The sequence below is a fragment of the Diceros bicornis genome, chromosome X (genome assembly GCF_020826845.1).
Source record: "Diceros bicornis minor isolate mBicDic1 chromosome X, mDicBic1.mat.cur, whole genome shotgun sequence".
In the NCBI taxonomy this organism is placed as follows: Eukaryota; Metazoa; Chordata; class Mammalia; order Perissodactyla; family Rhinocerotidae; genus Diceros; species Diceros bicornis.
The window spans coordinates 57,494,455-57,511,361 of NC_080781.1; the positions used below are offsets into that span (position 1 = coordinate 57,494,455).

At 39.6% G+C, this 16,907-nt stretch overlaps 1 protein-coding gene across 10 annotated transcripts in view; it reads right to left on the minus strand.

The window, feature by feature from the left end:
- The window catches only part of ARHGEF9 (Cdc42 guanine nucleotide exchange factor 9), a 259,278-nt gene that overhangs the window by 49,234 nt on the left and 193,137 nt on the right, over positions 1-16,907 (minus strand). For all 10 annotated transcript variants that reach the window (XM_058536005.1, XM_058536006.1, XM_058536009.1 and 7 more), the window contains 2 exons: positions 10,913-11,092; positions 4,018-4,250 (listed from right to left, as the gene is read on the minus strand). In XM_058536005.1, coding sequence (XP_058391988.1) covers positions 4,018-4,250; positions 10,913-11,092 — 413 coding nt within the window. The remainder of the gene's footprint in view (positions 1-4,017; positions 4,251-10,912; positions 11,093-16,907) is intronic.

The window sequence follows — 16,907 nt, forward strand, 5'->3', positions numbered from 1 at the left end:
CATTTGGTAAAGCTACAATAAACTGAGAAGACAGAAGGATGAGTTATGGTTCAGTCTTAACTAACCTTCCTTAGAGAACCTGAACATGCTTTGTGGTCACTAACTTGCTCAGTGTCCCAGCACCAACTAGAAAGAAGAGAGGAGAAATAAAAGATGCACAGCAACTGTCTTTTTCTTTCCTAATACATTGAAGTGTGGGGTGGTGGACCAAAGAGGGACAGGGAAGGGAGTTCTAACTGTCAGGGCAGACACCATGCAGCACCTCCTCTCAGCTGGCCTCCCTGGCTCTAGTCTGTTCTCTGCACACCCACCAGACCATAGTCTTCAAATGTTACTGCATTTTATCACCTCCAGTAATAGGAAGCTCACTATACCTCCTAACCAGTCTATTCTGTCTCAAGACAACTCGCAAAAACAAAGCAAAAACTCTTCCTTATTCTGAGCCTTAATGAATGTTAGCTATTATCAGTTTTTCTTCTGGATCTTGCTGCTGACTCGTATTGAGCTTATAGTCGACTAATGCTTCCTAAGTCTCTGTAAAACATGCTGTTTAGAAGCTGCATCTCTCTCAATTTGTCCTTGAACTGTTGATTTCTTAGACCCAACTGAAAAACTTGACATTTGCTCCTGTTACATTTAATCCTTTTACAGTTACTTGCTCCAGCCTATGGGGGATCTGTTGGGCTCTGTAACACTGTCAAATTTTCTCCCTAGAAAGACTATCTGAGCCTGCCATTTAGAAGCAGGGTATTAGGGTGATGATAGAAATGGTAGTTGCAGTATAGAAGTTTCTGACATAAATAAGTATCCCTGTTCTTTGGGCCCATTTTCTGTCTCCCATGCCATTCCTCTCTCTGATTTGAGGGCATCGGGAAAATGCCTTAAGCCACTTTCTGGGAGGCAAAGCATAGAGCTACACTCTCCAATATGGTAGCCACTAGTCACATTTAATTAAAATTAAAATTTTTTTTGCTCAGTTGCACCAGCTATATTTCTCAGTACTCAATAGCCATATATGGCCAATAGCTACTATATTGGACAGCACAGGCATAAAACATTTACATCATTGTAGAAAGGCATAAGAATTTTTATTACTCTGCCTGACCCCATGTACTACTCAGCCATGGATTCATCTCTGCCACTGTGCCATACTGTCAGTCAACCTTTGCCATTTTTAGCTGGCTGCTTTTCTCACAATGGTTAGAGAGGGAATGTCCCCATCTCTAACGTCCCCCACTAGCTTTAGGAGTGGGTAACAGAACTGAATAGCTGTAGTCCAGCCTAAACCCTGCTCAGAGCCCCTAAGTCTCCAGATGAGGTCTGGGCCCAACCCTCTAATGAGGAGATTGAACCAAGACTGTCTTATTCCAGACATGTTAGCTAACCTCCCTCTTGTACAGAGTCTTCCTTCTTGTCAGCTTAAGGAAGGTTGGGTGGTAGAGGGGGACAAGTCACCCTTCTGTAAGCAAAGGCAGTGTTATTCTAAATTTATCTCTCTCCATCCATCTAATCTCCTTCATAGGCCACTCTGACTGCCTGCATTTCAGACCTACCTATCTGAACACCTATCTGACTAAGCCTTCAAGCTGGCAGTAGCCCCTAATTCCCTTCAGATCCAAGATACCTTGACATGCATCACAGGAGCTGTCATCTTGAGACAGCTTTCTGAGGCCTGCCAAAAGGGGCGGCCCATGGCCTGGGGGTAGTGCTTGGCCCAACAGGTCACCCTGAAGGAGTACAGGTATTGATGTAGTATGCCACTGCCTGAACTACTACTCTCTCAGCACTCTGCAGCCCATGGGGTAGAAGGAGAAGGGACCAGGGACCCAGAGGGCAAGAAGGCCTTGAGGCAGGGGTTCCAGTCACAATGTGAAGGAGCACAAGAATGGGAAATCCCAGGCAGATGTTTTATCTTACTGGCTCCCACTAAACCCAATAAGGCCCTGGGGTTGCTTTGGCCTAAGAAAGTAACATGGCTTTTGGCCCTGCTTGAAAAATGGTCTTTCTGGGGCTCTTAAAAGCAATTATGCAATATATAATTTACCTAGTTAATATCATCAGTCCACAAGTATGATTTTTAGAGCCTCCTGCTAGGTTCCATGGAATGGATACTCAGGAGTAGGTAGAAGAAGAGCTGTGATATTAAAAACATTTGAGAATTACTCTTTGAATATCCTAGTTTTAAAACCATTGGTCTAAAGGGCTGCTACACTGAGATTTACGTACAATAGTGGCTACTTCTGGTCACTTAGCACCATGAAGTATAACTGTGGAGGTCATTTAGGCTCATGACATCATGGGATGGCAGAACTCAAAGAGGCCTTCTATACTGGCTAGTACAATGGCTCACAAACCTTCCTGAAAATCACCTGGAGGGCTTCTTAGAAAGCATTTCTAGAAAGCCCAGACCACAGTCCACACTTTGTGTCCCTGCTTTGCCACAGACTTGCTCTTTGTTGTTTTCTCTTTCTGGACCTCAGTCTTTCCAGCCATAGAATGAGGAAATGTGACTAGAAGACTTCCCTTTAAGGGTCGTTCCATTTTAGGTGCCATAAATATTTTCCATTTTTATTTCTAAAATATCTTAATTTTAGTGGAGGTTCTTCAGTGTCCTGTTAGCTCTCACAAGAAACTGTATCCTTAGAAAACTTGGGACTCAGTTCTGGCAATGGGCTGTATTAAATCTTTTCAAATGAGATTTAGTCACCTCCAAATTTCATGTGTAATGAGTACCTCCACCATCCCCCAGTTAGTAAACAGACTCAGGGAGGAGGAAGCAGGGTCTTCTTTTGCAAGGTCCTTCTCTACCTGCCTCCCTCACAACCAACAGAGCATGGGAGGCAGATTTACCACTGGTGTTGTTGCTCATACTAAGAGCGAGTCTGGTGCCACTACATTTGGATTCAAATCTGATCTCTGTCCAGGGCTCCAGACCACTGAAGCACATGACCCATAATTTGCTAAAGGAACATCATCAAGTTAAAAATGAACCCAGGGATTATCCTAGAAGCTTGACATAAACAAAACCAACTGGCCCATACCCATTGCCTTATGCAACTAGGTTTGGAAGTAAGCTCCAAGGAAAGCAGGCAATGGAGCTAAATGAAAGTAGGAAGCAGGACTAATGAGAATCAGGCAGGAAGCTAATGGAAATTGAGCAAAGGCCTTCTTTCTTCTTGAAGTGCTTAATCACGAAGAGAGTTAAAAGCTAGGCCAACAAGTCTAAGGTCAGGGATTTAATACCAATTAAAGGCAGGCTAGAAACAGGCTGGGGATTTAGGTCATCGAGTAAAGCATGTGACAGAGTGGGGGATGGTTCACTGTAGACCATCCCCATTGTTGGAGATGACTCCCAACATATAACTTACTGGTTAGGGGTATCATTTGCATTCAGAGAGAGATAAGCACCTTGGTCCTTTCTGGGTTGGTTTTCTTCAAAATACTGAAAAAGTTTGAAAAAACTTCAGGGGAAGTCTCAAGTCTATTTTCCCCCAGTCATGCTCTGGGCCTAAGGGAAAGGTACAGTTGGGATGAGGCAGAGGAGAGTGGAAAAGACTAAAAAAGACCAGGGATGCAGCCTTGCAGAAAAATCTAAGGTCAGTATAAATTGGGCATGCTGTTACCAGGTATCTGAATCTTTCAAGCAGAGTAGAACAAACAGTTAAACAATTACTCCATGCGGGTTGATTCACTCGGCTGAACTCAGGACCAAAAACCAGGCTATAAGATCCCTGAAGGCAAGGTCTAAGTTGTACAATAATGATGATGCATACTGATTTCATATGCATACTGATTTACAACTTTATAAGCAACTCTCACAAGCATTCCCTCACTTTATACACACAACAGTCTTGTGAGGTAAGCAAGAATATATTATTATCCCATTGTGCAGATAAGCTAACAGAAGCTCAGAAAAGGCAAAAGGACATACATTCTCAATAAGGACACACATTCTCAATAAGGACCAACATGTAGAGGAGACTCTCTCCTTCACTCTTGTCTCCTTCAATCCCTTACCTATGGTCCTGGGCGGTATACTTGAGGAGCTCAGCCAACTGTAAGGGATACTTGCAGATCTTCTGCACTGGAGTCAAAAGGAAACCATCAATAGCAATATCGATCATCTGCTGCAAGAGGCGACAGGCCTCAAAGAAGTGCTGGTAGCGGCTGTCCTTCATCAGTTTGGAGAGCTCCATGCAGGCGTCCAGGTGGTTGTTACAGTATTCAGAGTATATCCAGAATCCATCTTGCTATGAGCAGAGGAAAAAACAGAGAGAAAGGAAAATGATATTGAGGACTCCAAAAATAGTTTTAAAGAAATGGAAAAATAGATCTTGCTCTTATGTAAGAATATTAAAATGATAATAATATCAATCTTTCCTAAATTGATTCATAATTTAATAATAAAAATAAAGGAATTATTTGGGAACTAGACAAACTAAATGTAAAAAATTCATATAGAAAAAAATAAATATGTAGGAATAGTATGGAAATTCTATAACAGAAGGGTAATGCGGAGAGACTGGCCCTGACAATAGTAAAACACACTATAGCAATAAAACTCTGGCAGTGGATCATAAAGGATATAGGTCAGAGGTTCTATTTCTGGAAATGGCAGACTAAGTTGTTTTACATAAATCCTACCACTGAGAAAAGCTATTAAAAGCTGGAAAATATAATACATTTGTTTGAAGGAATCATATCATCCAGAGCCTCAAATTATCTCCATAGAATATCCCTTAGGAAATATGCCTTGGAGTATTTAGGGGTAAAGAGGCCATGATAGGGCCGGCCCAGTGGTGCAGGCGGTTAAGTGCATGCACTCCACCGCGGCGGCCCGGGGTTCACAGGTTCGGATCCCAGGTATGCACTGACACACGGCTTGTCAAGCCATGCTATGGCGGCATCCCATATAAAGTGGAGGAAGATTGGCATGGATGTTAGCCCAGGGCCAGTCCTCCTCAGCAAAAAGAGGAGGATTGGCAGATGTTAGCTCAGGGCCGATCTTCCTCACCAAAAAAAAAAAAAAAGAGGCCATGATATATGTAAAAAAAGGACTGAGGAAAAAAATACATGAGTGTATGTGTGTATGTATTTATAAATAAGCATATAGAGAAAGGGGAGGAGAAGAGAGTAAGGAGAGACAGGGAGGGAGAGCATGTTCAAATGATAAAGCAAAAGCAGTGAAATTTTAAAAATATGTGTATCTGGGGCTGGCCCAGTGGTGTAGCAGTTAAGTGCGCGTGCTCTGCTTCAGTGGCCTGGGGTTCGCAGGTTCAGATCCCAGGCGCGCACCGACACTCCGCTTGTCAAGCTATGCTGTGGCGGCGTCCCATATAAAGTACAGGAAGATGGGCACGGATGTTAGCCCAGGGCCAGTCTTCCTCAGCAAAAAGAGGAGGATTGGCATCGGATGTTAGCTCAGGACTGATCTTCCTCACACACACACAAAAAAAACAAATAAAAATAGGTGAATCTGGGTAAATGGTATGTGGGCATTCCTTGTATTGTTCTTATTTTTCAACTTTTCTGTAAGTTTGAAATTATTTCCAAGTTTTAAAAAAATATCTAAGTTTTTCTTATACATTGTTCAGTACTCATTCAAAAGTAACTTGATGCATGAGAATATAAGACATGAACAAAACCCAAGAGATAATAGGCAATAAAAACGGATAGATAAAAAAGTCAAGATGAAGTTATTAGACATGTACTTAAAAAACTATTATTTAAAAAAAAAACTAAATAGGCAAGCCATACAGAGCAAAAGAAATCAGAAAAAACACATATATAACAAAGGACTTGTATCCAATATATAAAAAGAAATCCTAGAGCTTAATAATAAAGACAGGCAACCTAATTAAAAGAAAAACAGGCAAAATAGTACACTAAAAGTATGATACACCATGATTAGGAGGGATTTATCCCAATCCACTTCACCACATTAACAGATTAAAGGAGAAAATTCATGATTATTTCATTAGATGCATAATAAGCATTTGAAAAAACAAATTTATCATAAAAGCCACCAGCAAACTAAGAATAAAAAGAAACTTCTCCAATATGATAAAGGGTAACCATGAAAAACCTAAAGCTACTATCATTCTCAATGGCAAAATACTGAATGCATGCCCCTGAGATCAGGTACAAAACAAAAGATGCCTGCTCTCACCATTTCTAGTTAACACTGTACTGGAGGTCCTGGTCAGTGCAATAAGACAAGAAAAGGAAATAGAAGGCATATGGATTGAAAAAAAGCCTTCAGGGATCTTATAGCCTGGTTTTTGGTCCTGAGTTCAGAATAAAGGCATTCTGTCTTTATTCAGAAATGATATGATTGTGTAAAATCCCAAGGAATCTATAAAAAAAAATACTAGAACCAATTAGTGAATTCAGTAATGTGTCAGGATTCAAAGTCAATTACAAAATTTAGTTGTATTTCTATATCATAGCAACAAACTATAGGAAATAGAAATAAAAATACCATTTACAATAGTAGCAAAATATTAAACACTTAGAAATCAATTTTTAAAAATAAGGTCAAGAGCTATACAATGAAAACTAGAAACAATGCTGGGAGAAAGTATAGAAAATCTAAATAGATAAACAGATAGATGGTCATGGAACTGAAAATGTGTCAATTTTCCCAAAATTGATCTACAGATTTAATGCAATGCTAATCAAAATGCTGGCAGAGTTTGTTTGTTTGTCTTTGCTTTTCAGTAAAACTTGGCAAGCTGATTCTTTTTTTTCCAGATTCATTAAGAAATAATTGACATCACTGTATAAGTCTAAGGTGTACAGCACGATAGTTTGATTTATATATATTGTGAAATGATTACCAGAATAGGTTAACATCCTTCATCTCACATAGATACAATAAAGGGAAGAGAAAAAAATTTCTCCTTGTAATGAGAGAAATTTATATAGAAATACAAATCACCTAAAATAGCAAAATTGTTTCGAAAAAGAAGGAATTTGGAGGACTTATGCTACCTGCTTTCAAGAATTGCTATGAAGCTACATTAATCAAGACAGTGTGAGAAAAAAAATTGTAACTATATATGGTGCTAGACTTATTGTGGTGATCATTTCACAATAGATACATATATGAAATCATTATGTTGTATACCTGAAACTAATATAATGTTATATTTCAATTATATCTCAATAAAAAAAACAGCATCAACAACGACAACAAAAAGACAGTGTGGTATTAGTATATGAATAGTCACATTGATCACTGGAATGGAATAGTATCCTTAAAAATAGACTCACATATATATGATCAACTGATTTTTGAAAAAGGTGCCCAGGTAATTCAGTGGGGGAATTAATAGTTTTTTCAACAAATGGTGTTGCAACAACTGGATATCCATATGGAAACAAATTAACCTTGACCTTTCTTTTGCACCACATATAAAAATTATCTCAAAAAAGGATCATAGACCGAAATATAAGAAATAAAATTACACAACTTTTATAAGAAAACAGGAAAAAAATTTTTGTGACGTTGGGTTAGACAAATATTTCTTAAATAAGACCCCAAAAAGCATGAACCATAAAAGAAAAAAATGATAAACTGAATTTCAACAAAATCTTTTAATTTAAAAATAAACTTTTATTTATGCGTTTCAAATACACTTAAGAAAATGAGAGGCCGGCCTGGTGGCGCAAGCAGTTAAGTGCACATGCTCTGTTTCGGAGGCCCAGGGTTCACAGGTTTGGATCCCGGGCGCGCACTGACGCACTTCTTGCCAAGCCATGCTGTGGCAGCGTCCCATATAAAGTAGAGGAAGATGTGCATGGATGTTAGCCCAGGGCCGGTTTTCCTCAGCAAAAAGAGGAGGATTGGCAGATGTTAGCACAGGGCTGATCTCCTCACAAAAAAGAGGAGGATTGGCATCGGATGTTAGCTCAGGGCTGATCTTCCTCACACACACAAAAAAAAAACAAAGAAAAGAAAATGAAAGGCCAAGCCACAGACTGGAAGAAAATCTTCACAGATCACGTATCTGAGAAAGGATGTGTAAACAGAATACATAAAGAACTCTTAAAACTAAACAATAAGAAAAAACAACCCACTTAAAATGAGCAAAAGACATGAACAGACACTTCACTAAAGATTTTATATAGATGGCAAACAAGTACATGAAAAAATGCTCGACATCATTAGCCACTAGGGAAATACAAATTAAAACCACAATAAAATATACATCTATTAGAACGGCTAAAATAAAATATACTGATAATACCAGGTGCTGACTACCATGTGGAGTGAATGGAATTCTTATAGTACATTAGAAGTGAGAATGCAAAATGGTATAGCAACTTTGGAAAACAGTTTGGCAGTATCTTATAAAGTTAAACAAACATCTACCATGCAACCTAGTAATTCCACAAATATAAACAACCTGGTAAACAAGATGTCCTGGAATTAACTGGTGAATGGGCGCTATATCCATACAATGGAATATTATTAAGAAATAAAACAGAACCAACTACTGATACATGCAACAGCATGGATGGATATCAAAGGCATTATGTTAAGAAGCTAAACACAAAGGATTACTACTGTATGATTCCATTTATATGATATTCTATAAAAAGTAAAATTACAACAACAGAAAGCAGACCAGTGTTTGACAAGGGCCAGGGGTAGGAGCAGAGATTGACGACAAAGAGAATGAGATAACTTGATGAAGTGATAGGAATGTTCTATATCTTGATTATGATGATAGTTACACAACTATATACATTTGTCAAAACTCATCAAATTACACACTTAAAATTGCTGAATCTTATTGTATGTGAATTATACATAAACAAAGCTGATAAAAAATGAAATCATAGAACTGAATAATAAAAAGGGTAAACAATCAAATTTTTTTAAAAAGGCAAACTAATACATAAAAAAGGATAATACACCACGATTGGGTAGGTTTTATCCCAGCAATACAATGTTAATTTAACATATGAAAATTGCTCGATCCAAATTCACCACACTAACAGATTAAAAGGTAAAAGCATATGATCATTTCAATAGATCAGTGGTTCTTTTTGTCCCCAGGGGACATTTGACAATGTCTAGAGACATTTCCGGTTGTCACAATTGGGGGGTGGGTGCTACTGGCATCCAGTTGATAAAGAACAGGAATGCTGTTAAACACCCTACAACGCACAGGGCAGGCTCCAACTGAGAACCACTATTCTATATTCTACTTTCCCCACTCAACAGTATGTTGACGATATCTATATGCATTGCTATAAGCTATATACATCTAGTCTGTTGTTTCTTACTACATAACACCCCACAGTAAGCATGCCCCACGTTTCTTATCCACCCCTCAGTGATAAATATCTAAGTTGCTTCTAACTGCACTCCACCACACACAACACTGCCACACAATCAACAGCCTTGTAAATGCTGCTTCATGGACTTCTGTAAGAATTTCTCTGGGATATATATTCAGGAATGGAAGCACTAGGCCATACACATACTTAACTTTGATAAATACTAACCAAGTGCTTTCTGGAATGGCTGAACCAGTTTAAATAGTGTGCAGAAAAGAGTTAACATATTAGGCCTGATACTGTTATCCTTAGGAAGGCCTGCTTGAAAGGCTGGCCCTTGGCTGGCATCTTGGAACTGGAATCTCAAGAGGGTTCTCACCATTCCCTGACAAGAGTGGCCCATCTTGCCTAAACTGTACGTATAAACAATGTGGTTTATACCTGAATACCTGCTTTCTTTTTGGAAGTGTGGAATTTTGATAGACTCTAGGTAGAGGATGCCAAGACGACCAGCCCCTCATAAAAATCTTAGGCACTGAGTTTCTAATGAGCTTCCTTGGTAGACAGCATTTCACATGTGTTGTCACATTTCATTGCAAGGGGAATGAAGTGCATCCTGTGTGACTCCATTGGGAGAAGACTCTTGGAAGCTTGCACCTGATATCCTACAGACTTTGCCCCATGTATCTTTCCCTTTGGCTGATTTTGCTTTGTATCCTTTAGTTGTAATAAATCATAACCATGAGTATGACTATATGCTGAGTCCTATGAGTCCTTCTAGCAAATCACCAAACATAAGGGCGGTCTTAAGGATATTCCTCCAATGCACATTCCTATAAGCAAAGCAGGAGAATATACAAGATGACTTACTTTTAGCTGCACACATTTATGTGTCATGTGAATTTTTGTATTATGTGCACATATTACCTCTTTAAAAATAAACACTTTATAAAAAGGGGGAGAAGAGTTGTCAAAACAACTAGGTCGCCTGTGAATGAGACCCAAAAGATGTTAGAGAACCACAGAAGTGTACAGTGAAACCTTCTTATATTCCAGATAAGGAAGCCCAAAGAAAGTAAGAGACTTACCCAAAGTTATGCAGACAGTCATTACAGACAAAGGACTCAAACCCTCGCTCTCCTGTTTCCTAGTGCTCCTTCCTCTAAGTCACATGGCCCCTTTTCCAACACTTGTCACTTCCCCTACCCTAGTGCTCTCCCCTAAAGGCCTTGCTACTTTTTCTAATTTCATGCTGACCACGGTCTTTCCTATTTCTCAGATTCCTGGATTCTCCGTGCTATGAATAAGTACAGAGTCCCTCCCAAAACACTGGGTCCCACAGAAACTGAAGCCAACAGGAACAGAAAAGTGAAGCTGAAGAAAAATCCTACTGGTAACTGTCTGGAAGAAGAAAGAAAAGTGAGGGGAATGGTAAAGAAAGAGAGTCCTACGGCAAATCAAAGTACCTTCCTAAGTTTCTCATACCCTGGGTCAACAGCAGGGTCAGAGAGGAATCCATCTCCGTAGGACAAAGCAGCTGAGCCAGACCAGACAGCTCAGACACCCCTTCCATCGCTTCCTAACCTCTCTCAAAACCCTCCCAAAAGGGGAAGATGCTTACGTGCTCCAGAAAGCAGGGTCCTATCTCACTGAGGTGGGGGTCATCATTGTTGTACTGTTTCTCCAGGTCTCTCACGAAGCCCATCTGAAACCTGTAGATGTCTTCAATGTTCCCAAAGATCACCTTCAGTTGCTCATCGCTGAACATGTCCCTTCTCTTCCGGCATTGCTTCAGGTAGCCCTGCAGACAAAGGAAAAGCCCAGGGTGAGGATGTCTCCAACTCCTCGAGGGCTTTACCACTTCCTAAGTATTTGGGAGCCTCATTTTAGTTCCATGAAGTAGACAGGGAATAATCATTTCCATTTTTCATATGATGAAATTGAGGTTTAGAGAAGGAAGTCACTGCACTAGTAAATAATTAGGAAAGCTGGATCTCAAGCAAAGGTCTTCAAAGTGCAGACTCTGGAGCATAGAGCTTTGCACACCATTCTCTATGACAAGGACCCCAAAAGTCATAGGGCCCTTTCTCACAAGCTGATTAAGCACAGACATTTTCACTAGTTTTAGTACTTATTGGATTAGCTGCATACATTCATATCTCTAAAGTTCTATTTCTCATAGGACCAATCCAAAAGTTCTTAATAACACTGACAACAATTGGGCAACAAAGGCCCAGGCAGGAAAACTTCCCAAAAGAGAACGGGATTTGACAAGACCAAATCATTCCTTAAAGGGAATGCCTTAGCCATCTAAGGTAGCTGGCCAGGAGAGATCATTTGGATGAGCTCAGCCAACAAGCCCACAAGTGCCCAGGCATGGTGTTTTTAACAGGGTAAGTGTTCAGGATACATTTGTGAATAAATGGATGAGTTAATACAGCTAGCCATTGATAAAAGGGAAGAATCAATGAAAGAGATTTTTGGTTTGATAAGAGAGCACTGAGGTAACAACCAAGACTCAGGGCACACTGTAAGTCAGGGCAAAAAAAAAAAAAAAAAAGGCATGGTCTTCCATTCTGAACCTATTGGTGTAAATAACTAAATAATGGCCACTGTGCTCATTAAAAATCATCAGCACATGAAAATGTTCTTGGTGAGAATGAATTATGGTCACCTGCTTTCATCTAAAAGCTAAATGCAATTTTCATAACACCTTTCTTAACTGTTGAACCCCTAATGAGGCACATTGTAGTGACTGTTTACCACTTCTGGCCCTGTCTCTACCTCTACTTTGTCTCCCCTAACAGCTTCCAATGAGGTCATCGGTCACCTAGGCATACTCCAGGAAGATCCTCATCCCTGGCTTCAATGCCCTTTACAAACTCTTACCAAAATCTCACTTCCCTTATCTCTTCTTACTCTCCAATTCAGCCATTAATTAGTGTCTTTCAACAGTTTGCAAATTAATAGTCTGTGCCTGTGCTGATATTTACTTAACTAATGGCTGCTGCCTTCATTGACTGACATGCTCAAGATGTCCTGAATTCATTCATATCCAATTCCTGACCAGAAAGAAGACACCCTCTATTCCCAGAATACCTTTTTAGCTACACTCCCTTTACTGAAGTAGCTCCCAAAATTCTGCCTTCCTAGAAAGCTTTCCTTGACTAATAGGTAGAGAGGCAATAAACTACTATAGGCTCCTCCATGCCTAATATATCCTAGGGTTGGCCTTCTTCTATTTCTTTCCCTTCTCTCTCTCATTCTTGCTTTCTCTTTCTCACCGTATCAACTTTGGAAGTATCTTAGCTACAGTGGAACAGGGAAAGCAGTGAGCATATCATTTGGCAGAAACTTTTCCATCTTGACATTAGGCAAGGCGGAAAAGACTTCCTTATGCCTGCTCCCACTTCTTCTCCCTAAGGTAGGCCTGTGAGCACAGCTCAAAAAAATTGGTAACAATGTCACATCAGTATGTCATTTCTGGGTAAGTAGTAGGTAATGGTGAATGACCACATTGGGAGACAGAAGCCAGCCTAGACAGCTCATTCATCCCCTGAGAAGTCAGTTCAGGAAATATTTCATAGTTTTGTTCACTGCTCCCATTTGAAAGGTCTCAGGGAAGGAGCAAATTACCATCAAATCCCCAAAGTATAGCAAGGATACTAGATCTCAACATCAGTATGGACTATGACAAAATGAGAAAGAAGAAAACAGTGGGTTCTGGAAAAGAAAGAACAGATAGAGATGTCAGTGTAGTTTCCTAACTCCCCAAATATGCTATTCATTGCTATTGTCAAGGACATCATTTTCTTTCTATTGCATTATGTATGTTGTAGCAAGGGAACATTAAGCCATATATTAGGAGAAATGTAACTGCCCATAGGATGGTGGGACCCTAGAGTGTTTTGTCAACTGTTTTTCTTTAAAGTTAATGCAAGATTATAAATATATTCTGGTAGATTTAGCTTGATGCAATATTACATAACCATTAAAAATGATGATTAGGAAGACTGTCTAGAAACACAGAGAAGTGTTCATGATATAACGTCAAAAAGCAGAACACAAAATGGTATGTCACTATGATTATGTCTCTACAAATACATATACATATGGACAGATTTTAAGGAATTATGCAAAAGTGCAAACAGTTCTGTTCTATTTGGTGGATTCTAGTTGATTTTGTTTCTATTTTAAAACTTCCTCTAATGCTGTTTTTTAATTGTCTTTATGATTAAAAATGGGAAAAAAAAAGCCTTTGTCAGACAGTGTAAAGAAAATATAGCCTCAAGAAGGCTGCCTTGAGCACAATATTAAGGAGAAAAGGAGAATCCAATGTCTTCTCAAAATCTTAAGAGGCATGACCTGCTGAAGTGATTACAAATAATAGAAAGAAACTGCCCTTATCAAGGAAATAAACGATGGGACATAAGAATATGAGAGTAGTCAGAGAACCCCAAAACGTCACCCTTAGCCCCTACACCACACAACTGCCTAGGATTCTGAGGGGAGAAAGGCCAGGTGAGATGACTAGTTCCCTGGAGACTTGCTTTTTATTTATTTATTTATTTGTTTGTTTATTTATTTATTCATTCATTCATTCATTTATTCATTTATTCATTCATCCATTCTGTGAGGAAGATCAGCCCTGAGCTAACATCCATGCCAATCCTCCTCTTTTTGCTGAGGAAGACTGGCCCTGGGCTAACACCCATGCCCATTTTCCTCTACTTTATATGGGATGCCGCCACAGCATGGCCTGACAAGTGGTGCATCAGTGCGAGCCCGAGATCTGAACCAGGGCCGCCAGCAGCGGAGCGCGCGCACTTAACCGCTACGCCACAGGGGCAGCCCCAAGACTTGCTTTTATTTTTCATCCCCTTCCTTTGGCTGACCTGGTGACTCTACCACATTTTCCACAGCAATGATGAAGAGAGGCTTGGCTTAGGGGTCAATCAACATTTGTTTCATTCACTCATTTTTGAGGGTACATAAGTTTAAGATGAGGTGGCAGTGGAATGACTGCTAAAAAACCTAACGCCATTTTAAGTTAGGGAAAAAAGAAGAAACAGATTGAGAGGGTGGAATGAGAGAAGTAATAGGAAGGTAGTCACATCACTGCAGGAGAGCAGCATTCAATTCTGAGCCCTGTTTTCAGAGAAACATGGAAGAAAATACAGAGCCAGAAGAGAGTATTCAGCGTAGAGACGGGGCCTGAAAAGCAACACCATGAAGAATTCTCTCAGGGCTGTTTGTCCTGGAGAAAAGATTTAGGGGACCTCTGAAGGCCTGTCACAGGGCAGAGAGAGCAGAATGTGTCTGTGGCTCATACTGTTAAGCATGCTTCAAACACCCTCTAACCCAATCTGAATGGTAAGAGAGAACAGGGTGATACGGCAATAGGTGTGAACTGATTTAACAGAGGCAGTTTCTGAGAGCCTCACTTCTGCCTCCTAAGAGTAAAGTGAGCCTGGGTGGGAAGGCAGGCAACACAGTAGTTAAGAGTACTGTGGAAGTTATCAAATCAATCACCATCGGCATGAATTAGACCTGGCATTGCCATAGTAACAGTCAAGAAAGGTTGTCTATTTATTTCACTCTGTTCTTAAATCCACAAGGGTTGATCCAGAAGTCTAGATCTAGTTCATTAGGCTAGAATTAGTGCCTTGATATGGGATACAAACTACAGCCATGATCTCCAGGGAAGATCTCCCAAGACTACAGGGAAATAAGATGGACCAAAGAACCTCTGGATCACCTAGGGTTTGGGAAACCCTTTAGGGAAAGGCCCTTATATAGACCTTAGGGTCTCCATCCCTAAAATGCATATATCAGAAAAGATTTCCAAGGCCCCTTTAAGCTCTGACTTTCTAGAGATTTCATATATTGTTTTGCGTGGAAGCCTGAAGCCTGACAGGACACCTGATAAACATCTTGAAAATAATTTTAGGAAAATTAGGGAATGATGACCATGGTTGTTGTGTTCACAGCTGTATCTCCAGAGTTTAACACAGTACCTGGCATACAATTGCTGCTCAATAAATATATGTTTAATAAGTACAAAATGACTAGCTCTTTTCATTCTAATGATGAAAAAAGGTAAGTTAGAAGCAGAATGTTTAAATTGGTGGTTTTCTTTTTTTCTTTCCCTTTTTCGGCCAGGAAATCCTTTTCTCAAATGAAATAAAACCATTAAAAAAACAAAAGGATGACAGAAAGAAGATATTTGCAACATAGAAAGTTGACAAGGGATTAATATCAGGAATATACAAGAAACTCCTGTAAACTAGCAAAAAAAATATGAGAAACTACAGGGAAGTGGACAAAGGATAGGAACAGGGCCTGGAGTGTCCACGTGGTATGGATAGCTAGGGCCTACGGCAGCCAGAAACTCATGGGTTTGTCACTTTTGGCTGACAAGTTGCCTCATCCCCTTAGCTTAGTATGCTATACAATTACCGTTTTATACAATGTGTTATCATTTTCTATGTATACACCAAGATTTAAAGACAATTGGGAAACATCAGTATAGTCAATACACAGAAAGGAAAACCCAAATGGCTAATAAGTTTGAAAACCCCAGGCTAAAACATATCAAATGGAAATGACTGGAGGCTATAGCATGATAAACTCAATTAGACCTAAGGAACAACTTCTTGACGGTCAAGGGTATGAGACACTAATACAAATGACTGAGGAAAGCTATTTCAGCTTCTCTGGAGGCACTGGAAGACAGAATTTATTTCACAGGTATGGGATGATAGACTATCTTCCTCAAGAGAGGCAGACAAAATAACTTTATAAGACATCTTTAGCTTTGCTTGCCCTGTGCCTCAGTTTCCCTGATTATAATATGAGTTCTAAGGTTACAAGAGGTAATACCACCAACCATTGGGCAAGGTAACCTAGAACTAAGCCAAGGCTCTTTTATTCCACTGTCTGGATTTAGAAAGAAGAATGTCATTTTTTGTAGAAAACTCATTAAAAAAAATATTTTCTCTTATTGGCCTCACTGAATGATTTTGATAAAAATCACTTTATTGTCTACTTCCTCATTTGTAAAATGAAGGTATAGTAATTTAAATGTTTGTAAAGCGCTTTCTGTTCCTAGGAGTAAAAAAATATGTATATTCTCTAAGAGATAGTGACTTTTTTCTATACTGAATGCAGTCTTTCTCATTTCCCCTTCAATAGCACAAGACTGGGAAGTGTTCAGGGATCTCCCTTAACCTATAGAAAGAGTAGATTATGCCATGTTAACACATCCATGCCTGATGTTAACACATTCATGCCTGAGTAAGACATGCCTCCATGGGTACCAAGGAGGAAATGGTAGAAAATGCAGAAATAACCTGGATCTCTAACACAGCTTTCTCTAGTGAGAGCATATCTAGATAACACAGAATCAGAAAAAGGAAGATCCAGACAGCACTTAAAGAGCAACTCTTCCAATCAGCTCATTTTAGAGTTCGGGAACAAGGCCCGGGATGGAAAAGATTCGCCTGAGGTTGCTCAGTCAGTCAGTAACCAAGGTGGGACCTGAACCTGAACTCCTAATTTTGAGTCTGGTGTTCTTTCTGATAAACCATATTGCTCCTCACAGCTTTTTGTTTGGA